At 38.6% G+C, this 24,641-nt stretch overlaps 4 protein-coding genes across 5 annotated transcripts; 1 reads left to right on the forward strand and 3 right to left on the reverse strand.

Moving 5' to 3' along the window:
* Positions 1-166: 166 nt before the first annotated feature.
* Positions 167-3,528, reverse strand: LOC116319351. Of its 2 annotated transcripts, none has more exons than XM_039612652.1 (6): positions 3,510-3,528; positions 2,677-2,813; positions 2,473-2,546; positions 1,997-2,095; positions 668-766; positions 167-472 (listed from the first exon to the last, which is right to left on the reverse strand). In XM_039612652.1, the coding sequence occupies exons 1-6, from the start codon at positions 3,510-3,512 to the stop codon at positions 288-290; spliced, it is 597 nt and encodes a 198-aa protein (XP_039468586.1). In that variant the 5' UTR covers positions 3,513-3,528; the 3' UTR covers positions 167-287. The 2 variants fall into 2 exon arrangements, with proteins under 2 accessions (XP_039468586.1, XP_031594507.2); XM_031738647.2 differs by lacking the exon at positions 3,510-3,528 and adding an exon at positions 3,024-3,199.
* A 2,752-nt stretch (positions 3,529-6,280) lies between these two features.
* Positions 6,281-9,206, reverse strand: LOC116319485. Its single transcript, XM_031738833.2, has 6 exons — positions 8,982-9,206; positions 8,633-8,775; positions 8,431-8,504; positions 7,941-8,039; positions 6,955-7,053; positions 6,281-6,780 (listed from the first exon to the last, which is right to left on the reverse strand). The coding sequence occupies exons 1-6, from the start codon at positions 9,087-9,089 to the stop codon at positions 6,599-6,601; spliced, it is 705 nt and encodes a 234-aa protein (XP_031594693.1). The 5' UTR covers positions 9,090-9,206; the 3' UTR covers positions 6,281-6,598.
* A 7,750-nt stretch (positions 9,207-16,956) lies between these two features.
* LOC120440129 (adenosine receptor A3-like) lies at positions 16,957-18,922 on the forward strand. Its single transcript, XM_039611851.1, has 2 exons — positions 16,957-17,337; positions 17,591-18,922. The coding sequence occupies exons 1-2, from the start codon at positions 17,009-17,011 to the stop codon at positions 18,234-18,236; spliced, it is 975 nt and encodes a 324-aa protein (XP_039467785.1). The 5' UTR covers positions 16,957-17,008; the 3' UTR covers positions 18,237-18,922.
* A 468-nt stretch (positions 18,923-19,390) lies between these two features.
* LOC116319342 lies at positions 19,391-21,273 on the reverse strand. Its single transcript, XM_031738638.2, has 6 exons — positions 21,115-21,273; positions 20,807-20,955; positions 20,624-20,697; positions 20,438-20,536; positions 20,178-20,276; positions 19,391-19,964 (listed from the first exon to the last, which is right to left on the reverse strand). The coding sequence occupies exons 1-6, from the start codon at positions 21,220-21,222 to the stop codon at positions 19,798-19,800; spliced, it is 696 nt and encodes a 231-aa protein (XP_031594498.1). The 5' UTR covers positions 21,223-21,273; the 3' UTR covers positions 19,391-19,797.
* Positions 21,274-24,641: the final 3,368 nt, after the last annotated feature.

A 24,641-nucleotide genomic window follows, 5' to 3' on the forward strand; every position in this document is an offset into this window, starting at 1 on the left:
ATGTGATGGAAAAAACTGGACCACAGCTCTTTAGAGCATCCTTAAAATAGACACTGCCCTTACTCTGGACCTCAACAAGTTGGATGAATAGTAGTTGAGAGGTGAAGGACAGATACAACTGCATTATAATGATATTTTGAATTAATATTCAAATATTGGTCATCAGTAAACTGTAGTATTTATTATTCATTCTACACTCTCTTCAAATCTTTAAACTAAAGACAGCACTGTTTCAAGTACACATGATTGAAATAAGCATATATTTATTGTAGTGTGTTTCTCTACATTCACCACAAATTACTCCATGTTGACTGCATCCACTGGAAGGCAGCACGAGGGTAATACAAAACTCTGTCTTGTACACATGTGAAGAGCTGTGAGAACATGTTTCGCCATCCTTGATGTATGCGGAGCATTTCTGAATTAGTAAGTTTAGGCTTCTCATCTTCAAAGGTTGGACAGTTCTCGTAGTCTGTAGGAGGGGAAAAAAATAAACCATTTAGAAACTGTAGAATGTGCAATTGTATTGCACATTGTGCATCACATTGTGTTATACTGCTTACATTATAATGTTAAAGAACTGCAGACAATAAAATGATAAGAATCCCTCGATAGTATGTGTTAGGCATAAAGCCATAAAGGTTGCATCATTTTTTTCACATCTTACCATGATCGGAATCAAAGACCTGTGGTTTGTACAAGTTATGACACTTTGTTTGTCTCTCAAATGCTTCCATCTCATCAGCAGTGATGGACGTTCTCCTACCTGTTTAAAACATGCCACATTTAAGATGGAAACCATATGATGGACTAAACTATCAGTTTAAGTGTCACCCTTTATAACAACTATATTGATTAAATTATAAGCTGTTATATTAAAGCCTGCTAGATAAGGCAGATAAGAAAGTGCTGTAAAAACATCTGTATTGGAAATATTTTCTGTCATAACTCAGACTGGTGACCATCAAATTGGCTCTCACAGTTTGATGGTCTTTGGTCCAAACTGAATTATCTGAACACATTATTTCTTGAGGACAAATAATAATGATTATGATCCTGTAACTTTTCCTCTTGTCCCATCAGATCATCAATTTGGTTATGCCTGCCAGACTACTACACTTCACAACTGTAGTTAGTGATAGTTTCATTTTCTCACTTATATCTCAGTCAGCGTCCTGTGTTTGCTTTTAATAAACAAATGCTGTCTGTATGCTTATATATATCCTTAATAATTAGTATGGTTATCACTGTGTCAGTATACACCGTTTCTATCAGTTGCTCCTATTTGTGAACTTTTCATGTATATAAAAAGTGGGGTGGGGTGTAGCTCAGGTGGCAGAGCAGGTCAGCCACTCATCAGAAGGTCGGTGGTTTGATCCCAGGCTGCCTCCTGGCTGCATGCCAAATATCCTTGGGCAAGATACTAACCCCATGTTTGCCTACTGGTGGTGGTCAGAGGGCCCGGTGGTGCCAGTGTCTGGCAGCCTCGCCTCTGTCAGTGCGCCCCAGGGCAGCTGTGACTACAATGTAGCTTGCCATTGCCAGTGTGTGAATGGGTGAATGACTGAATGTAGTGTAAAGTGCTTTGGGGTCCTTAGGGACTGAGTAAAGCGCTATACAAATGCAGGCCATTTACCATATAAATTATATAATCGTCAGTACTTTTGGGTAATCTTGCATCCACATTTTATGTAGATATTAGTGAATGAGATCCAATTTAATCTTACTCTGCTGGTGTTGTGAGTTATTGTAGTACTGCAACCTTTATATCTTCACTTTACTTCATTGCACATCTCACTCTAAAAATTTTTTTTTATCACTTCCTACACTGGAAACTGATGAATAAGGACTAGACAAGGATGTTAACCATTAACCATTAAACATAGTTATTCTTCCTGAGTGCATCAGCAGGATGTCAGACTGTCTATTTTAGTGAATTTCATCATTATTTGAAGTATTTGACATATTTTCTTATCACATCTGTCTGGTTCCTTACTTAAAAGCACAAGAATGTCAGCGAAGTCATCCGACTTTATAACGACGCAATCACGGCACGTCTTTTCAAGAAACACAAATATGTCATCATCTTCGCCATCTGTCGTAAAAGTAAGAGTTATTACAATACATTTAATATTTGACATTAAATCCATAACATCAGAATTAAAGTATAATAATTACAATCACAAATGAAGGCTATTATTTACATAGTAAAAGAATGTGGAAAAAGCCAAAGAAGACAAAAGATAACAAAACCAGTATGCTACAAATTCTTTGAAAGCTTAAAATTTATACAAGTGATTTTTATATCTGAATTTTCTCTTTTAGTCCTTTTATGTTTGGAGAGAGAACAAACATACAAACAACAATTAATTAATCTGCAGTTAAAAGGTTTGATAGTGGCTGGAAGAAGGAGACACAAAGAAATTCATAATTAAACTCCAGTGACATAAATGTTTTCACCAAAACTCTTACCTGTGCTGTTAACCACAGATATGGTGCTGTTCCCATAGTGAAATTGTGTAGTTTGATTTTTACACTGTCCATACCTGATTTAATTTGTTTTAAAGTTAAAAGATTTAATTAATGTAAGGAAAAAACTTTAAAAGCATAATGAAATATGAAGCACAAACACTGGAAAACATGTAAACAGCAATTATAAACAAGAAGATTAGTTACATTTTCATTGTAATGGTGGCCTCGAAGGTGTTTGCTTTTTCCACTGCTGTAATGTCCATATCACTACTTAGAAGTGGGGGACCAATATTCCAGCAGCTGTTTGAAGACATGGCTATAGCGTACCATTTCCCAGTCAACTGTAATGACAGTGTTTTTGTTTTGTTTGTTCATTCGTTTCTTCAGTTCTTTTTGCTTTGCAAATGTTTTGCACTAATCAGACAAATTCAACTCTATTCATGAAATAAAAATTTGCACAAATCCATTACATCGGTTCAGTTTCATTTTAGTCTAATACATCACCTTTAAAACCATGTAATGTTAGCTATAAAGGTTTAAAACAGACTTACATCTTGAACATTTTTTGCTTTCTTTAGGTAGCTTTTACAGGCCACTGATGCAGGTTGGCACACAGAGATGAAATTCAGCACGAGAACAGCAGCACAAAAAGCTTTCATCTTGGCTCAGTATGAGATCACTTCTGCTGACTCTTTATACTGAATTTTACTGACCAGTTACTTTTCGGCCACATTCACACATCCCCTTTTAAGAGGATGCAAATAAAGTTGATGACCCCAGATGCCACCATTTCCAGTTAACATGATGTTTACCAAGTAATTTAGGTCAAAAACTCGGGAATGCAGACAGAGGGCTTCAATGGTTCTTGTATATTTTGCTGTTTCACAAGAGCCAGTGTGCACAAATAAGTTCAGGGTTGAACCCTTAAAATGTCGATCAAACCTGACACCATGTCCTAAATACAAAGTACATACTGATAAGTCTTCAGTATGTCGACACTTGAAATAGAATAAAACAATGTAAATTTCATACTTTACCATGTATACATTTAGGGTAATAAGTTCTGATAGATTCCAAAAATAAGTGGGTCAGGCATGTCGTAACGCACAGTACTCCAGCAGGTTGAGAGGGAAACAGAGATGAACAGGTAAGTACAAGACTAAGGCTTCAAATGCGCAGGTAAATATTCACAGAGTAAGAAGTGGCCTGAGCTATGATACCACACCAGTGGATAACAATCTGGCTACAACTGATCGTGAAAACTCTGCTTAAATATTGCATAGATTGAAGATGGAAAACAGGTATGCCTCCGTGAGTCTTCTGTGACCATGCACACCAATGAAAGAGATCATTTAGCTTGTTGCACACCCACACAGAGAGGAGCGAGAAAGAAAAAACAAGACAACACCTGGAGGGCAGGGAAGACTTTGCCAACTTACATTCATGCACTCCTGTATCTTACTAATGCATTTACTTAAAGTAACCTTTTATAAAGTAGCTGATCTGTATGTGCTTTAATGCTTTAATTTCCACACAATAACAGAGCTGAGAAAATTGGAGAGGGCTTTGTCTCCAGAATAGATTTCATCACAGTAGATGTCTTTCTGAAAGTGCATTAACTAAGTTTAAGGACATAATGCAGCCACCGTTATCTTCTTTAATGCCTTGTGCCAACATAGAGCAGTGCAGCTACATGTAATCTACTCCCACAGAGGTTGATTATCTTGTTAGTAATTTAACTTCTTCTAAATGTCTGACTCAGGATACTGTAGCTCCTGTGAAAAAGAAAAGCTCAAATCAGAAGTACTTGACTCCCTGGTATAACTCACAAATGTGCACCTTAAAGCAGATAACTCGTAAACTGGAGAGGGAATGGCATCTCACTAATTTAGAACATCTTTATTTAGCCTGGAAAAATATTTTGTTGCTTTATAAAAAAAAGCCCTCCATAAAGGTAGAGCATCTTACAATTCATTATTGATTGAAGAAAATAAGAACAACCCTAGGTTTCTCTTCAGCTCTGTAGCCACGTTGACAAAAAGTTGGAGCTCTGATGAGCCAACCGTTCCTTTAATGTTAACTAGTAACGACTTCACAAACTTCTTCACAAATACAATTCCTGTAACCACCACACAGATGTAACATTATGTACACCTATTTTCAGTACCACTGATATTTATTTACTTTCTGAGTGAATTCAGTAATTACTTCCTCCGAATCATCATCATGTCTTTTTGACCCTATTCCTACAATACAGCTTAAAGAAGTACTACTATTAATTAAAGCTTCAATTTAAATATGATCAACCTATTTCTATCTATCGGCTATGAACCACAGGCAGACAGGTTTCAGAGCTCATCACAGCACAGAAACAGCTTTAGTGAAGGTTACAAATGATCTAGTTATGGTCTCTGACAGTGGACTCATCTCTGTGCTTGTTCTGCTAGACCTCAGTGCAGTGTTTGATACTTTTGATCATAATATTATATTACAGCAATTAGAGCATGCTGTAATTATTAAGGGCACTCTGGATGGCATTACCTTGGCCTCCAGTAACACTGTGAGGAACCTTGGAGTCATTTTTGGCCAGGATTTGATGATGATAATGACGAATGAGCCTTTATTTGTCACTTGCAGTTGCCTGCAGCGAAATTGGACCCCTTCCGACCATACATACATTACACAAATATCGCAGTGGGGAGACAGGTCAGAACGGGTAGCTTTGAAGAAAAACAATGAAATGTAAGACACAATAGGGGAGTGGAGGAGAAAAAAAGAGAACTCTACTCAGGCTGAGCTCCTGGTAGGAGATCAGTATGAGAACAGAAAACAAAAACTCAACACAAAAAGCACATGAATCTTCACACCTTAACAAGACAATACCTTAACATGACAAGCAACAGGGGTGGGTATGGGGTGAGAGTGAGAGGTGCAGACAGCGGCATCCGGTCCTGCAGCATGCTCTGCGCTGGTCTAGTTGACCCACCGTCTGCATCGGGTGGGAGCGTTTGGGGGTGGGGTGGGGGGTATATCAGCCTGCAGTACACTGCAATAGGTCTGGGCTGCTGGGGGATTCCTGTGATGCATTGAGTATTTCTTCTTCAATCACCTTTTCCACCCATAATGTGTTTATACACTTCTCTGCATTTAATCATTAGTTATTATTAATCTCTGGCTCTTATCCACAACGTCTTTTGTCCTGTCTTCCTCTCCTCACCACAACCGGTAACAGTAGATGGCTGTAGGTTTCCTCCTATTAAAAGGGAGATTTGCTTCCCGCAGTCACCAAAAGTGCTTGGTCATAGGGGGCAATATGATTGTCGGGGTTTTCTGTGCTTTCTTTGTATTATTGTAGGGTATACCTTACAATATGGAGGGCCTAGAGACAATTGTTGTTGTGATTTGGTGCTATATAAATAAAACTGAACTGAATTTAACATATAAGCTGCATTTACTGGCCCATGATTTATTATTTACTGTGATGTTTATGTGTAAGTAATGTTACACACTATATTTCAGATTTCACACTGGGCTTTGAGAAAAAGCAGGAGACATATTGCATTTTAAAATTCTTTCGTGTCTCTTATTCACAAAGCTCAATTGTTCATTTTCACTTTATTTTTTAAGCTATTACTGACTAGAACTTTCACAAGTTTTCACAAGTGCAGTTATTACTATAAAATCTTTTACAGAGGTTGTCACTCTCAAATGACTGTCCCTTCGTCCAGATAGGACCCCTGGAAAATTCCGTCCAAACAGTGATTGTTGGAGGAAATGAGTCTTCGGAAGATCACGGTTGATACCACAGTGAATTTCATAAATGTTTAATAGCAACAGAAATGTGATGGAAAAAATTGGATCACAACACTTTAGAGCATCCTTAAAATAGACACTGCCCTTACTCTGGACCTCAACAAGTTGGATGAATAGTAGTTGAGAGGTGAAGGACAGATACAACTGCATTATAATGATATTTTGAATTAATATTCAAATATTGGTCATCAGTAAACTGTAGTATTTATTATTCATTCTACACTCTCTTCAAATCTTTAAACTAAAGACAGCACTGTTTCAAGTACACATGATTGAAATAAGCATATATTTATTATAGTGTGTTTCTCTACATTCACCACAAATTACTCCATGTTGTCTGCACCCACTGGAAGGCAGCACGGGGGTAATACAAAACTCTGTCTTGTACACATGTGAAGACCTGTGAGAACATGTTTAGCACTGCTTGTTGCATATCGGGAATTTCTGAAGAAGCATATTCAGTCTTGCCATCATCAACTGTGCAGTTCTCATAGTCTGTATGAGAAAAAAAAAGAATTAGAAACTGTAGAATGTGCTATTGCATTGTACATTGTGCATGACATTGTGTTATTCTGCTTACATTATAATGTTAAGGAACTGCAGAGAATAAAATTACACAAATCACTCTCACAGTACATGTTAGCCTTCATCATTTTTTTCACATCTTACCATGATCAGAACCAAAGATCTGTGGTTTGTACAAGTAACGACAATCTGCTTGTATCTCAAATGCCTCCATCTCATCAGCAGTGATGGACGTTCGCTTACCTGTTTAAAACATGCCACATTTAAGATGGAAACCATATGATGGACTAAACTATCAGTGTAAGCTTCACCCTTTATAACAACTATATTGATTAAATGTCATAAGCTGTTATATAAAAACCTGCTAGATAAGGCAGGTAAGAAAGTGCTGTAAAACATCTGTATTGGAAATATTTTCTGTCATCACTCAGACTGGTGGTACGAAATGAATTATCTGAACATATTAAACATAACATGAAACTTAGTTTTCCTGAGGACAAATTATATTGATTATGATCCCGTAACTTTTCCTCTTGTCCCATCAGGTGGTCACTTTGGTTATTTATGCCTGCCAGACTACTACACTTCACAACTGTAGTTAGTGCTAATTTCATTTTTCTCACTTATATCTCAGTCAGCATCCTGTGTTTGCTTTTAATAAACAAATGCTGTCTGTATGCTTATATCCTGAATAATTAGTATGGTTATCACTGTGTCAGTATACACCGTTTCTATCAGTTGCTCCTATTTGTGAACTTTTCATGTATATAAATTATATCATCACCATTCATCATCATATTTTTGGGTAATCTTGCATCCACATTTTTTGTAGATATTAGTGAATGAGATCCAATTTCATCTTACTCTGCTGGTGTTATGAGTGATTGCAGTACTGCAACCTTTATATCTTCAATTTACCTCATTGCACATCTCACTCTAGAAATATTTTTTTTATCACTTCCTACACTGGAAAATGATGAATAATGACTAGACAAGGATGTTAGTCCCCATTAAACATAGTTATTCTTCCTGAGTGCATCAGCAGGATGTCAGACTGTCTATTTTAGCAAATTTCACCATTATTTGAAGTATTTGACATATTTTCTTATCACATCTGTCTGGTTCCTTACTTAAAAGCACAAGAATCTCAATGTAGCCATCCGACTTCATAACGATACAATCATGGCACCTCCTTTGAAGAAGTATCATTACATTATCCCTTTTGGCACCTGTTGTAAAAAGAAGAGTAATTAAAATACATTTAACATTTGAGATGAAATTTTTAACATCAGAATTATAGTATTATAGTTCACAAGTGAAGATTATTATTTACACAAGTAAAAAATGTGGAAAAAGTTGAAGAAGACAAAAGATAACAAAACTAGTATGCTACAAATTCTTTGAAAGCTTAAAAATTAAACATGTATATGATTTTTATATCTTTATATAATTTTCTCTTTTAGTCCTTTTATGTTCTGATTGATCATTTTGTGAATGTTAATAAGTTTGAACAAATAATTAATCTGCAGTTAAAAGGTTTGATAGTGGCTGGAAGAAGCAGACACAAAGAAATCCATAATTAAACTCCACTGACACAAATGTTTTCACCAAAACTCTTACCTGTGCTGTCAATCTCAGTTACGGTGCTGTTCCCGTAGTGAAGTTTTGCAGTTAAATTTTTACACTGCCCAAACCTGATTTAATTAGTAGTCAAAAGATTTAAAGAATGAAAAAAAAAATTAAATGACAAAATAAGTTATGAAGCACAAACACTGGACAACATACTTATAAATGCTGTTTATACTGTAAGAAAATTAGTTACATTTTCACTGAAAAGGTGGCTTCATAGATGTTTGCTTTTTCCATTGCCGCAATGTCCACAGAGGTACTGAAAGGCAGGACACTGAATGCAGTAGCCCAGCAGCTGTTTGAGGACATGGCTATAACGTACCATTTCCCAGTCAGCTGAAATGCAGACATTGTTTGTTTGTTCATTCGTTTTATTAGTTTTTGTCTTTTGCTTTGCAAATGTTTTGCACTAGTCAGACACATTTAACACTATTCATGAAATAAAAATTTGCAGAAATCGATTACATAGGTTCAGTTTCATTTTACTTTAATATCAGTTTCAAAACTATAATGTTAGCTATAAAGGTTTAAAAGAGACTTACATCTTGATCACTATCTGCTGTTTTTAGATACCTCTCACAGGCCACTGATGCAGGCTGGCACACAGAAATGAAATTCAGCACAAGAACAGCGACACAAAAAGCTTTCATCTTTGCTCAGTATGAGTTCACTTCTGCTGATTCTTCGTCTTCTTCGGGTTTAAACTGACCGGTTAGTTTTCTGCCACAGTCACCCACCCCTATTTAAGAGGAAATAAAGTGAATGACCTCAAATGCCATCATTTCCAGCAACGACCACATTTACCAAACACCATCTAGGTCACAAACTGATAAACAAGTCTGTGTGGACAGATAGGTTCAAGGTTAAACCTTAAAAATTGTAATCAAAACCTAATACCGTGCCATGGATCAAAAGTACAAACTGATAAGATTTATCAGTATTTTCAGTATGGTGACACTTGAAATGTATGTGTATACATTTAGGGTAACAAGGTCTGATAGATTCCAAGAAAAAAAATATTGTGGAGAAAAAAATTTGACATTTCATAAGATGCAGTTTAATTGGTGATAGAGATTGCACATGCTATATTTTTACCTGTCAGTGCAAACTGCTGACTGCATTTGCAGTAATATGAATTTTGTTAATTTTGTTAACTCTTGCAAAATAAATTTACTCAAAATGCAAAAGGTTAGAAAAAAAACATCAGGGTGCAGGCGGAAATGAATTTCCAGCGGATGACCAAGGCAAGGCAGTAATTTGTTGGCATTTGCAAAAAAAGGACATAATTATTGAAAACAGTCGAAAGGTTTAACGATTTTAATAAATGATCTTAAGGCAGTAAAGGGATTAAATATTATAAGCAGCACAGATACTTTGGTCAGATACACACTCTCTGTGTATCTAGATTTTCTCTTTTTCATTTATTAACAGGGATCAGATTCAGGTCAGAGTCTATGTATCAGTTCTATTTTGAGTTTCTCCTCACTTTCTCCAGGACACATTTCCAGTATACTAAGCAGATTTGGTAAGAGTGTGTCAGACAGGTTGTAAAACCCTTCCTCTTAGAGGAAGGAGGAAACGAACAGGTAAGTATTAGACAAGTTTGCAAACATGCAGGTAAATATTCACAGAGTAACAAGTAGCCTGAGCTATGGTACCAAGTGGCAGTTTTTGATATTGGCGACATGGGCCATTGCTCAGGGCAGCATCGTGGTGGGGGCAGCATTATGGCATCCGCAAAAAAAAGTTGCTCGCACCCATGCTGCCCAAACGTCATGCCAGTGCATTTTGGGGATTGCATAGGCACCAAACGGTTTTCTATTCCCCATTTGCGAGGAGGTTCTGGCTCTCCTCTTCACCATCTGCACTGCAGACTTCCCCCACACCGTTCCCTGTGGGGCCTCCGTACTGCAGACGACCCTGTCCGACACGCAGCCCTGAGTTCTCACATACTGTGGTTGGGCGGTGAGGTAGTCCAATATCCATGCTGTGAGGTGATGGTCCATTCCTGAGTTCTCCAGCTTATTCTTCAGGACTGTGGAAAGAATGGTGTTAAAGGCACTGGAGAAATCAAAGAACATGATTCTCACAGCGCTCCCAGAGGTCTCCAGGTGAGAAAGGGAACGGTGCAGGAGGTGAATGACAGCATCATCCACTCCGGTGCCAGGCTGGTAGGCAAACTGAAGTGGGTCCAGTGAGGAGCTCACCAGGAGCCGAGGCTGAGCCAAGCCCAGGCGCTCCTGGGTCTTCATAAGGTGGGATGTCAGAGCCACCGCCCTGTTGCTGTTGAGGTCCTTGGAATGTGGAGTCTTTGGCACTAGTACCACACAAGAGGTTTTCCAGAGCTGTGGAACTCTTCCCAGCCTCAGGCTGAAGATGTACTCCATCACCCCACACAGTTGATCTGCGCAGGACTTGACAACCCATGAGCTGATGCCATCTGGACCCGCTGCCTTCCTGGTTCCAATCGTTCTCAGTTCCCTCCTAACCTGGATGGTTGAGAGAGACAGGCTGGAGAAGTGTGTTGGTTGTGTACAGGATGCTGTGGTTGGGGTGGGGAGTAGTAGGCGGGGTGAGGGAAGGAGGTGTGAAGTGAATGAGGTGTCAGAGGTGGAACAGCAGCAGTGGGGGTGGGTGAGTCTGCAGTCGATGTTGAAGACTGCATCCTGGATGAATCAAACCTGTTAAAGAAATGATTCAGTTCATTTGCCTATCTCACATCCCTCCCAGGCAGAGAGTTCTGATCTTTGTGGCCCGAGATGGTTCTACCTCACCAACTGACCACATTATGTGAGAGCTCAGGGCTGTGTTGCGGACAGGGTCGTCTGCAGTACGGGGGCCCCACAGGGAACGGTTCTGGCTCAGTTCCTCTTCACCATCTGCACTGCAGACTTCTCCCACACCGTTCCCTGTGGGGCCTCCATACTGCAGACCACCCTGTCTGACACGCAGCCCTGAGTTCTCACATACTGTGTGTAAGCGCCAGACGTCTGCTTTATATTGTTATTTACGATTGAGTTCATGTTTGTTTTATAATTCATAGATTCATTACATAAGTCAGGATTAATAAATGTGAAAATATATGTGTTTACATAAAGTAATTTTAAGTTACTGTTTTGGGATTGGAACCTAAAGGGGGTACCTCTCACTTTAAGTATTTAAGTGCAATAGTAGCATGAAACCCTGTGTGAGAGGGAAGGGGAGGAGCATAGACAGAGAGGTTAGGAGTCTCACGGTTTTCTGACCGTGTGCACAGGTAGTTCTGGATTACTGCTATTTTTTGGAACTTTCATGGTTTTTAGGAAGGAGTTCATTGTTACATCCTCAGTTTGTAATAAATAAACAGTCTTCAAATCATAATGCAACTGGAAGCATTTCTTTTAGAAACCAGGAACACGCGTCAGCCATAGACTCCTTTTTTTGAACTTGGTTTATTGGAAATTACCCTACACTGTGGTTGGGCAGTGAGGTAGTCCAATATCCATGCTGTGAGGTGATGGTCCATTCCTGAGTTCTCCAGCTTATTCTTCAAGACTGTGGAAAGAATGGTGTTAAAGGCACTGGAGAAATCAAAGAACATGATTCTCACAGTGCTCCCAGAGGTCTCCAGGTGAGAAAGGGAACGGTGCAGGAGGTGAATGACAGCATCATCCACTCCGGTGCCAGGCTGGTAGGTAAACTGAAGTGGGTCCAGTGAGGAGCTCACCAGGAGCCGAAGCTGAGCCAGGACCAGGCGCTCCTGGGTCTTCATAAGGTGGGATGTCAGAGCCACCGCCCTGTTGCTGTTGAGGTCCTTGGAATGTGGAGTCTTTGGCACTAGTACCACACAAGAGGTTTTCCAGAGCTGTGGAACTCTTCCCAGCCTCAGGCTCACGCTGAAGATGTACTCCATCACTCCACACAGTTGATCTGTGCAGGACTTGACAACCCATGAGCTGATGCCATCTGGACCCGCTGCCTTCCTGGCTCCAATCATCCTCAGTTCCCTCCTAACCTGGATGGTTGAGAGAGACAGGCTGGAGCCATGTGTTGGTTGTGTACAGGATGCTGTGGTTGGGGTGGGGAGTAGTGAGCGGGGTGAAGGGAGGAGGTGTGAAGTGAATGAGGTGTCAGAGGTGGAGCAGTAGCAGTTTGGGTGGGTGAGTCTGCAGTCGATGTTGAAGACTGCATCCTGATTGAATCAAACCTGTTAAAGAAATGATTGAGTTCATTTGCCCACCTCACATCCCCCCCCCCAGGCAGAGTCTTCTGATCTTTGTGGCCCGAGATGGTTCTACCTCACCGACTGACCACAGTATGTGAGAACTCAGGGCTGTGTGTCGGACAGGGCCGTCTACACTGCAGACTTCTCCCACAACTCCACCCAGTGCTTCCTGCAGAAGTTCTCTGATGACTCTGCAATAGTCGGCCTCATCACTGATGGGGAAGACAGTTAGTACAGAGAACTTACCCATGACTTTGTGGACTGGTGCCAGCAGAACTACCTTCAGATCAACACTAGAAAACCAAGGAGCTGGTGGTAGACTTCTGCAGGCACAAACATCCTCCACTGCAACCACTAAAAATCCAAGGTATGGGCATTGATGCTGTGGATAGCTACAGGTACCTTGGTGTTCATCTGAACAATAGACTGGACTGGACTCACAATTCAGATGCCATCTACAGAAAAGGGCAGGGTAGGCTGTAACCTGCTGCGGAGACTCAGGTCTTCTGAAGTGAAAGGCCCACTCCTGGAGACCTTCTATGACTCTGTGGTGGCCTCAGCTATCTTTTACGGTATGGTCTGCTGGGGCGGCAGAATCTCTGCTGGGGAAGGGAGCGCTAGCGCTGTTCTAGGATGCCCTCTGGACCCAGTGGAGGTGGTGAGTGACAGGAGAATAGTGGCTAAGCTGTCATCCCTGATGGACAACATCTCCCACCAAATGCAGGAGACTCTGACAGCACTGAGCAGCTCCTTCAGTGGCAGGCTGTGGCACCCACAATGTTGGACGGAGAGATTTCGCAGGTCTTTCCTTCCAACTTCTATCAGACTTTACAACATGGTCTCTGCAGATGACCACACACATGCAGACAGACACACACACATCGCATACATAATAGTTACTTTCGCCCTGTCTCGCTGATGTGCAATAGTACGAAGTGGAATTTTTCCTACTATAACAAAGCATTGTATTGTATTTTGTACAGTATTTTTTTCTATTTTGTATATTACTTTATTCTATTGTATATAGTATTTTGTTTTAATTTTGTATAGTATGTTATTCTATTTCATGTTACCCTATTCTATTGTGTTTTCTTAATTTTTACTGCTCTTAACTTGTACTTTCTGCTGTGACCAAAAAATTTCCCATGTTTGGGACTAATAAAGGTTTATCTTATCTTATCTTATCTTATCTTATCTTATCTTATCTTATCTTATCTTATCTTATCTTATCTTATCTTATGGCCTCTCCAGACTTCACTAATATTATTCTGCTGAGCTGTTTTTTCATTTTCAGCCTATAGCTGTCCTTCCCATTCCTGATCAGTCTTTTCAGCTCTCTGTGTACCCTTTTCAGGTCCTCCCTGTCTTCAGTTTTGAAGGCCCTCCTCTTCTGCTTGAGTATGGCTTTTATTTCTGAGGTAATCCAGGGTTTGTTGTTAGAGAAGCACCACACGGTCCTGGTGGGTACGGTGTTATCCACATAGAAGTTAATAAGGCCCGTAACGCAGGTCACAAGGCTGTCGATGTCCTCCCCGTCGTCGTCACAAAGCACCTTCCACACTGTCGACTCAAAACAGTCTTTTAGAGCCTCCTCGCTCACCTCCGACCACAGGAACAAGGTGCACCAGGCTGTGGTCAGATCTTCCCAGGGGAGGGACAGGTGATGAACTGTATGTCTCTTTTGTCTTGGCATACAGTAAATCCAGTGTTTTATTGTCTCTGGCGGGGCATGTCACATACTGGGTGAAGGTCGGCAGTGTGGAGTCCAGTGATGCGTGTCTATAGTCCCCTGATATTTAAAAAGGGCTCTCGGAGATTGTGATTGCAGTCTGCTGACCACAGAGTGGAGAGAGTCACAGGCTGCATCCACGTTGTCCGAGGGGGGGACATGCGCTGTTATTGCGATAACATGCAAGAATTCTCTGGGCAGTTAGAATGGACGCATGCTAACGGCTAAGAGCTTTCCCAACTTACATTCACTCACTCTTGTATCTTACTAATGCATATACTAAAAGTAACCCTCGATTTCAAAATGTAAAGCAGCTACTCTGTTTGTGCTTTAATACTGTTAGCATATTTTCACACATTAACAGAGCTGAAAAACAAATAGAGAGGGCTTTGTCTCCCTTCAGAAACAGTGTGGCTGTGCTTTGCATTCTAGGCCACCACATTTAGTGGAACCACTCTGTGTAGTCCTGTGAAAAAAGTTCACTTCATGAGTCAACGATATATAGAACCACCTTTAGCAGCAATAACATAAGCAATGGTTTTTCATATGACTTTTTCAGTCTCTCACATCATTTTACAATGTTGATTCGGTTCATTGAGGTTTGTGGGGATCCGTTTATGCGCACGCCTTCTTAAACCATAATCACAAACTTACCACCACTTAGCTTAATAGTTGGTATGAGATGTTTGTGCTGATATGGCGTGAATGGTTTTCTCAAAACACAGCCCTGCATCATAGCCAGAGATCTCCACTTGTTGCCACATTGTTTTAACCCTTTAAAGCCTGAATCATTAAATAATTGGTAGAAAACTCTATTTTTTTGAAAACAGTGTTTATTTAACTTTCTTTGGTTAATTTTTTGTAATTGTTTAAAAAGTAAATCATATTCCAATCTCCACATATGACATTTAATTTGTATCATATTTGCTTATCTGATTTTTTTAATTGATTAAAAATGTATTGTGCAATTTATTTAGGTTTTTCAGGGGGAAAAATTCCCACTGATGATGTTGAAGTCCCAAAAACTGGCAAAAAAACTGTATGTATCAAATATGATACACCAGGCGTTAAAGGGTTAAAAGTCTTTTCTGATGGTTTGTTCAGATGACACTCTTCAATCCTAAACTGTGCGAAGAAGAAGAGTCTTTCTTCTGGCAACTCTTACAACTCTGGCATCTTCAGCCTTTTTTCAATTGCGCTGTCATGAACTTTAAGATTTGACATGCTAACTGAGGCCTGTAGCGCTGTTTTTTTTCTTTGTGTGTGTTTGTGTGTGTGTGAGTGTGTGTTAAACCACATCTGAATATACCAGATGAGCAATAGATGTGGTTGCTGATGATATTTCAATCAAGTGCATCTGATTAGCAGTGCCTGGCTGCTGGAAACAATAAAGCTGTATGCGGTTTTTCATGGGACTTCATAGAGTCCTGTGCAAACATTCCTTTTCACATGATTGTGTGTATCATTGCAATTTACTGGGGAGAGTGAGGTTACCCACACATTCTGCATATCTGCAAAACTACTACTGAGCATCATTGCCCAATACTTCCTTTACCTACTTCAGAGTTCCCTATGAACTTTAAACACATTCAGCTGCATATACTAGGGTTGGGGTCATGCACTGTGCCTGCCATCTGTGACTTCCTTGTTAAATGTCTTGATATGCAGAGCAGATATGCACATATCCAATCTATGAGGCTTTAAAACAGATTACATAGGCGTAACAGTGTAACAGTTCAAAATGTGTTTATTTACACCATTTGTGTCCTCAAGAAGAAAACACAAGAATATATGCTACTAATACTACTAATAGTAATAATAATGTGCAAAATGTTGTAATTTTGAATAATGAATTAAAATATTCTTGTAAATGCAGTGTTTACACATTTAAGTTCCAAAGTGTCATTATTCAAAGTTTGTTTGTGGTTTAAATTGCCTGAAACATTTTTTAAACAACTGGCTTATACCGTCTGTTAGTGTGGAAAAAAAATAGCTAACTAAGACACACCAAGTGTCATGCTAGAGGCCCTTAACATTAAAAAGAGAGATTTGTTTTAAGATGTGAAAATTTTGCTCTTAGAAATGGGATGCCATAAGATTACATAAATTTATTGTAAAACTTTAACGGGTGGTGTACACAATCTATGCTATTTGTATTTTTCATCTTTTCAAAGTCAATGTCACCTTCACTGATAGTATTTAACAACAGAATCTAAGCTGAGGCAGAGGAAATATATTGCACAATAACAGTCTGTTAGCATTAGCAGTATACCATCTGATTTGCAAAAACATAACACGGAGCGCAAACACCTAAAACGTCCACCCCGTTTGTGAGATATCACCTAGGTGTATGTTGTTTCAGGATGTGGGTTTTGTGGCTTGTGTAGCTTCAACTTGATAGATTGTTTTTTAGTTACTCATAATTGCACCAGTGGTTTTTTTTTCTTTTTTTCTTTTTTTGCATATCATCCTCTTACATGCATATCTATTTGTATGTGTTATTTAAAAAAATTGCTGCTAAGAGACGAAGGACTTCCTCAAATGTTATATATATTTACATACCACATTGAAGCTCAGACTCACACTCAAATATACTGCACCATCAACTGACAATCATCAGCCAGATAGAAAGCACAATGAATATGGGAGAAATGATTTACACCTTGGTCGAAGTGCTCATTGCAGTTAGTTGCTGTCTGGGTAACCTGCTGGTCATTTTGGCACTTTGGACCACTAAAAGCATCCAACAGCCAACATTCTGCCTTATTGCATCGTTGGCTACGGCTGATTTTCTGGTTGGATGTGTGGCCATACCATTAGCTGTAGTGGTGGATGGACGGGTGAAGACTTCATTCAATATGTGTCTCTTCATCAGCTGTGTGGTCATCCTGTTCACCCTCGTTTCAGTTCTGTCTCTGTTGGCTATTTCGCTTGACCGTTTCCTCCGGGTGTATATCCCTCTCAGGTAAGAGTATGGATTAATAAGACACATTTTTTTTAAAAACTTACAAACTAAAATGACTCATAGTTGAATAGTAGACATAGTAATTTAGTAGTAGGAAGTAGTAATTCTGGACTTTGTGGTTTATATGGTATATCATTTTATCACATCGACCTGTTTTATTGCTTGTACTTCACTAACAATTTTTAAAAAAATTCATTTTATGCTATTTTGAATATTTTTGTGAGACTATTTTATTGATTTCATTTTTTAATAGGTACAAAAGGATTGTGACACAGGGACACTCCTGTCTTGTGGTGGCAGCATGTTGGATTGTTGCAATCCCTCTCAGCTTTACTCCCATGCTTGGGTGGTACAACCATCAAACCTTGTCTAATTCAGCCAATTCTACAATTGTCTGCCAGTTTATAGCCGTAATTCCCATGTCATACCTGGTTTATTTCAGTTTTTTTTCCCTGAATCTGATACCTCTGTTGGTAATGGCCACGTTGTATACCTATGTTTTCTGTATTATCAAAGGACACCTTCGAGAGAAACCAGGCAGGGGTATTCACAAACTGTCTCAGAACTACCTAAGAAAAGAGAAAAAGCTGGCAGGATCTCTAGCTCTGGTCTTGGCCCTGTTTGCCCTGTGCTGGCTGCCGCTTCACATAATGAACTGCATTGTTTATTTTGGTGAGGTGACAAATATACCACCAATAGTTTTATATATTGGGATTATTCTGTCTCATGCTAACTCAGCTGTCAATCCAGTTGTGTATGCATTCAAAATACAAAAAATTAAGAGAGCATATCTGAAGATCTGGAGACAGTGTGTTTCACGTGTTGCTGAAAATCAAGAATCTCAGACAAGCCAAATGACAGACAAAAGATCCAGCAGTCACATTGTGTCAAATGACTGAAGGCAGATTTCTGTGTTTTCTTGCTTTTTTGTTCTAATTATAAGGCTGATTTTTTGTTGTCTTTTTTTCCGATCATATCTTTGACAAAGTATAAGGATTAGTACATTTTTTTCATTGACTTGTTGGGTACTTTATTCAAGTAATACTATAAAACAAAGTACTTTTTGTGATATCTGATTGTTGTCTTTTAAAATATCTATGCTTCATCTAGTTTTTTTTTATACAATATGTAAATTTTGTATTTACTGCTTTGTTGGTTTTCATGCTTTTTTCACCTATATTCTCTTTAAGATTTTATCTTTGTTTTGAAGATTTAAGGAAATCCTTACTCACATCTGGAACTATGCAGCACAGGAAACAACTGTACATGTACTTAATTTTGTATTACCAGTGTAGATTAAAGCCTAAGAGGAAGTGAGACATTCAACTGACAACTGCTTTCACGAGCGGTCTCCGAGTTCCATTTTAAAACTGTCGTATTATGGCAAGCACATTTTTAGTTTGTCCAAGCAAGTTATCAGTGCAACCAAATAGTTTATCATATGCTGCATGTGATACAGAGATGTATATTTAAGAATGTCCTCACTTAAGCAGATGGAAAGGTTTAAAGTCATTGTGTGTTGAACATTTATGTGATTTATCCTGATTATGGAAGAATAAACAACATTAAAGTCCATGCCACACTCCCATTTCAGTGTTCACATTAAGTTTTGTAAATTTGTAAAAGCTGGAGCATTGTGTCTGAAAACACAAGTTGTTTGTGAATTTGTTATAAGAGAAATTATCATGCACTTAAAATTCCTCTTCATTATGAAGTTTGCTGGGTCATCTTTTGTAACAATAAAAGAAAAGAATAGTGCAGATGGCCATAGCAAGTGTGACCGTGATGCCATTATTTCACAAACAAAAATAACCATAAAAACATTTTTTAAATGAGAGATAACCTCCAGCCCCCCATGACCCTGAATTTGATAAGTGGAAGAGAATGGATTCATGGGTTTCTTATAAATGCACAGCACAATTTATGCACATTTTCTATTCAAACTTCAAAGTTACTTTTCTAAACCTTTGCACCTCTGCAAAAATCACAACAAACATAAACATAATAAACCAAAATTCTTGGTGTTGTTTCAAATGACAATCCAAATAGCTGATAAGGATTTAGGAAATATTTATTGAAATGTAAGAGCAGAGAAAGGCAACTTACTTTTAAGAATTCGTGGAAAATATAAAAACAGTAATATCTGTTTTATCCTTTTAGTTTTGATTTCACATCTACAGTTATTATGCCATCGTGGGTTACACCCCAATTGTGATTGTTTTTTACGGTTATGCCACAAATTGTCATGGTGAACATAATACCTGGTTTGCACAATTATCCTATCATTGATATTTTGTTGTTTGTTATTTGTATTACATGATGTCTGTTAAAAAAACAAACAACAAAAAAAAAACACTTGCACTTCTAAATGAAGACAAAAGCTCAATTCAGTGATTAAAAGATTTAAAGTCATATTTTAGATATGAAAATAATGTTCAGCAAGCACTGGACATTGAGTTCTTAAATCAAAGAGGGGAGATATGAAATCAAACCCTCTGCCATGCATTTGGTTAACAAGTGATACGTGGTTTTCATCCTTTCAAGCGTCTTCTGAAAGAAACTCTGAAGCACTTGGCTGAATTTATCCTCATCCATATCTTCATCAAACTGCGCACACTTTTCATAGTCTGCATATGGAATTTAGGAAAGGAAATGACAATAAAATGTTAAAACTTGAACAGATTTATATATGCAAACTCAAGAGTGACACGGAGTATGCTACATCATCATAAAATCATCATGCTGCCCACAAGACACAAAAACACATATTTGAAAGAGGAAAGAGGATCATTTTCATCTGTGCTATCTGTTCCTTTTTTTGGTTGCTGTAAAAGTCTCACCATGATCAGTGTTGAAGAGTTGGGGTTTGGACCAGCCCAGACACTCTGCCTGTGTCTCAAACTCCGTCAGCTCAGCAGCAGAAACAGCTGTTCGTCTACCTGGTGAAGCAGTGACACATCAGAGATAAAAGGCTTGTGATAATATGATGGATTGTATTGAACCTTGTATTTCTCACAGCATGCATTTTGCTTTTTGGTTAACTACATAAGGAAAATTACAAATTATGAATGGTCTAAAGCCCCCAGCCCTGCCACCTTACTGAAGAGCAAAAGATGACTTTTATCCTCTTTAGTGACGAGGCAGTCAGGACAGCCAGTTTGCAGCAGCACGTCTGGTTTATCAGCTGTGGCATCTGCATCTGTTGGATTAAAGTCATTTAAAGTGTTTAAATGGTAGTACAGCTACAGCTTGTAGTTAGAGGATATTTAAAAGGAAAACCTCTTACTTTCACTGTCAACTTCAAATATGCTGCTGTTTGCATAGATAAATGTTGTGGTTCCGTTGATACAAACTCCATTCCTGCAACATTCATCATTACAAATTTAACAACTGAAAGAACAGCTGAACAATGTTAACACGTTAAATGCTCTTAATTAAACTAAAAATCAAAAAATAAAACATTACTTACGCTTTCAAATAAGTAGTATCACCATAGAGGTTTGGTGTGCCCTTAGAAATTACATCCACTGCAGCACTTGGGGAAAATAAAGCACTGACTAATGTTGAAGTCAGGCAAAACTCTGTGGACACAGCTATGAAGTACCACCTCCCAGGCAGCTGAAATAAAAGAGTTTTTTTTTTAATTGATTGATTCATTATTTATTTTGGAAATTCACAAAAAAAACCCCATTCTGAATATTTTCCCTCCAACACATTTCAGGAAAAAAAATGCAAGTTTTAACAGTTGGAACAAAACAAATGTGGAAAGACACTCACATCTGGACGTTGATCGACTGGCTTTAACAGCTTCTCACAGGCCAGCGATGCAGGCTGGCCCACTGAGATGAGACTCAGCAAAACAAGAGCAGCACTCAAAGTCTTCATCCTCACAGATATGATGTGTTCTCTAATGCCCCTTGTTGTTATCAGCTCTGCCTTAAACTAATATCGCCAACCAGTTATTTTTCTGCTTCATCCACCCGCCCCTGTCTGGGTAGCTACAGAACAGATAACCACATGTTAGCCCTGATGTTATTTGACCAAGCTGTGATGTTTATTCGTCAAACATGGTGCAACAAAAACAGTTAGGTTTGCAGAAGCACATAACAGATCACTGATGTATCAAATCCATGTTCAAAATGTGTTAAATGAATAAAGCGCTACATTGACACATTCACAGCTGCAGAATACAGTGTGAACGTGTGAGTGTGTGTGTGTGTGTGTGTGTGTGTGTGTGTGTGTGTGTGTGTGTGTGTGTGTGTGTGTGTGTATGGGGGGGGGGTATGTCAGTCATGCTGAAGTTTTTTATATTTATTTATATCCTGGATGCTTTTAAAGGTTGTGTGCTTTAGGAAATTGGAGCAATATTGCATGTTCACAATCCAGGTCGAAAGTCACATTTTTTTTTTTTTTAATTAATGACCTTGGCTAGGAAATTACCCTTAACTGCAGATATAAGCACTTTTTTGCACTTTGCACTTTGTACTCTGTATATTTACTGTAGTCTGTTTAGCCTGTCTAATTTTAGCCGAAATACCTTCACTTCAGCCCAAATAGATTGTTTTTTTAGGTTATTCTAAAACAACACCATTTTAAAGCATCAACATGATTGAGCTCTATACCCTGATTTCTTTATTTAAATCATAGATCAGGTTTGGAGCTGCACAAAATTGTCAAACTTGGATAACCACATCACAATTCTCAATGAGAAAGAGCAAACACATTGACTGCAAAGAAAAGAGAAATAAAGCAGTGACATTACTAAAGGAAACTGAAGTTTTGTGGCTAGCTGGGGGTTAACAGCCTATATTGCTCGAGTACCATTAAGAGTCAGTTACTTTCCTATAAAGTATTTACCCACCTGAAGGCCATTTCATGCAACTGGCTCGGATAGACAAGGATGCGTCATGATAAGAATAACTGTAAGTTATTGACAGATGAGTGAATATGCTCAGTTAACCACATTTATTATGATAATCCAGCCTTGTATGATTGATGCGTATCTAATACACTACACACAAATTCACTCAATGAGATTTGAAGTTCATGTAACCTGTGCGGAAAACTACTGTAAACCTGTGACTTCATTTTGGCCCCAGTGCAGTAGACTGGCTTTGAAGGGATCTTGTCTTACATTCTGCATGCAGATTATACTGAGAAACTTGCTGAATATACTGGGCACACCCAGTCGTGATGAGAGGTATTGTGTAGTTCAGATGCTAAATGGACTGAAAAGGTTGCACTATGCTGGATACTACTGTCACATAGCAAAGAAAGGCGAGGCCAGTGGGTCCTTGATCTATATAACTTAGCCTAAAAGAGCTTTCTCTCCCCTTTCTCTGTTTTTCTATGTGTCTGTCTCTGATCTGTGTTTGTCTGCTATTGATGCATGCACTTAAAGCACTTAAGGCTTGACACCCTGGGGTGCTACACTGTTGTTTTGGTGTTGCTTCTGCGGTTGCTAACTCAGTGCGCTTTTGTAAAAGCTCAATAAACTGCTTTGCAATGAACTCAGCTTTCACCCACACACACACACACACATACACATACACATATACATATATACACATATACATATATACATATATACATATATACATATATACATATATACATATATATACATATATACATATATATACATATATACATATATATACATATATACATATATACATATATACATATATATACATATATATACATATATACATATATACATATATACATATACATGTGTGTATATATATATGTGTATATACATATACATATACATATGTGTATATATATATATGTATACACATATATATATATATATATATATATATATATACATATATATATATATATATATATATATATATATATATATATATATATATATATATATATATATATATATATATATATATATATATATATATATATATATATATATATATATATATATATATATATATATATATATATATAAAGCATATGTGTGTGTGTGTGTGTGTGTGTGTGTGTGTGTGTGTGTGTGTGTGTGTGTGTGTGTGTGTGTGTGTGTGTGTGTGTATATATATATATTTATATATTGCCATTATTTTTGTATCTGCATTTGTAATGGCTAACAAATTTAATCATCAATAACTTGTCTGACAGACACTCAGCAAGCAGTGAAAAACATCCTTGCAAAACAGTTGAACTTTGCTGTGACGCCGAGACAAATCCCGCTAGTGGAACACAGCCACAGAAACAGCGATTCGTAACAACAAAACTGCAGATGTGAAAGCAGAGCAACTACGGACGATAGCTCTCACCAATGTAAACCCCCCAGCATCCAACATCAACATGGATGTTGGGAAAAAAAAAAAACATGGAGGGGAGGAAGGAACTCACATCACTTAGTAATCACAGGAACATTATCATCCTTCCAGCAGACAAGAGTTGGTGCACGGTTTTGCTAAACCAGAAAGACCATCATGAGAAATATTGTGTCACTGCTCAGAGACAAAAATACTTATGAGCCCCTGAAACAAGACCTAGGAAGTGGTTACAGGAAGAGGGTGATAGATTGTCTGAAGCAGTTAGAACAAGACAATGCTATTGACTGGACTTCATACCACAGGCTATACCCATGGGACTCTACACCAAGTCTGTATGGTTCACCAAAGATACATAAACAGGGTGTACCTTTAAGAACAATTGTCTGCATCATCAACTCAGTCACCTATAACATCTCAAAGTTTCTGGCTTTGATCCTCAACCCGTTGGTAGGCAGCTCTGAACACCGCGTCCAGAAATTCACAGACAAGGGTCAGGACTACAGGCTGGAACATGGGTGTTTCATGGGTTCTCCACTTTCACCCATTGTGGCCAATTTGTACATGGAAGAAGTGGAGAAGAGGGCTCTGGAAGACCACCAAGTCATTGGTTCAGGTATGTGGATGACACCTGGGTTAAAATCAAATCTCTGGACATACCACAATTCATGGATCACATTAACTTGGTAAGCCAACACATTAAATTCACCAGGGAGGATATGAAAAGTGGCAGGGTAGCCTGTCTCCCATTACTGAGATTTCCATCAGTAATGGGAGACATTTGAAAGCTGTACCGTAAACCTACGCATACGGATCAGTATCAGGTTTGACTCTCATCATCCACTGGAGCACAAACTGGGTGTCTTCAGGACATTACAACATAGAACAAACACCATCCCCACAGAAACAGAAGCCAGAGAAGCAGAAGAACATCACATCACAAAGGCCCTGGGTAATAGTGATGGGTCAGTTGTGACCTAAACGGCTCTTAGAGGCTCT

The sequence above is a fragment of the Oreochromis aureus genome, linkage group 5 (assembly GCF_013358895.1).
Source record: "Oreochromis aureus strain Israel breed Guangdong linkage group 5, ZZ_aureus, whole genome shotgun sequence".
NCBI classification, from domain to species: Eukaryota; Metazoa; Chordata; class Actinopteri; order Cichliformes; family Cichlidae; genus Oreochromis; species Oreochromis aureus.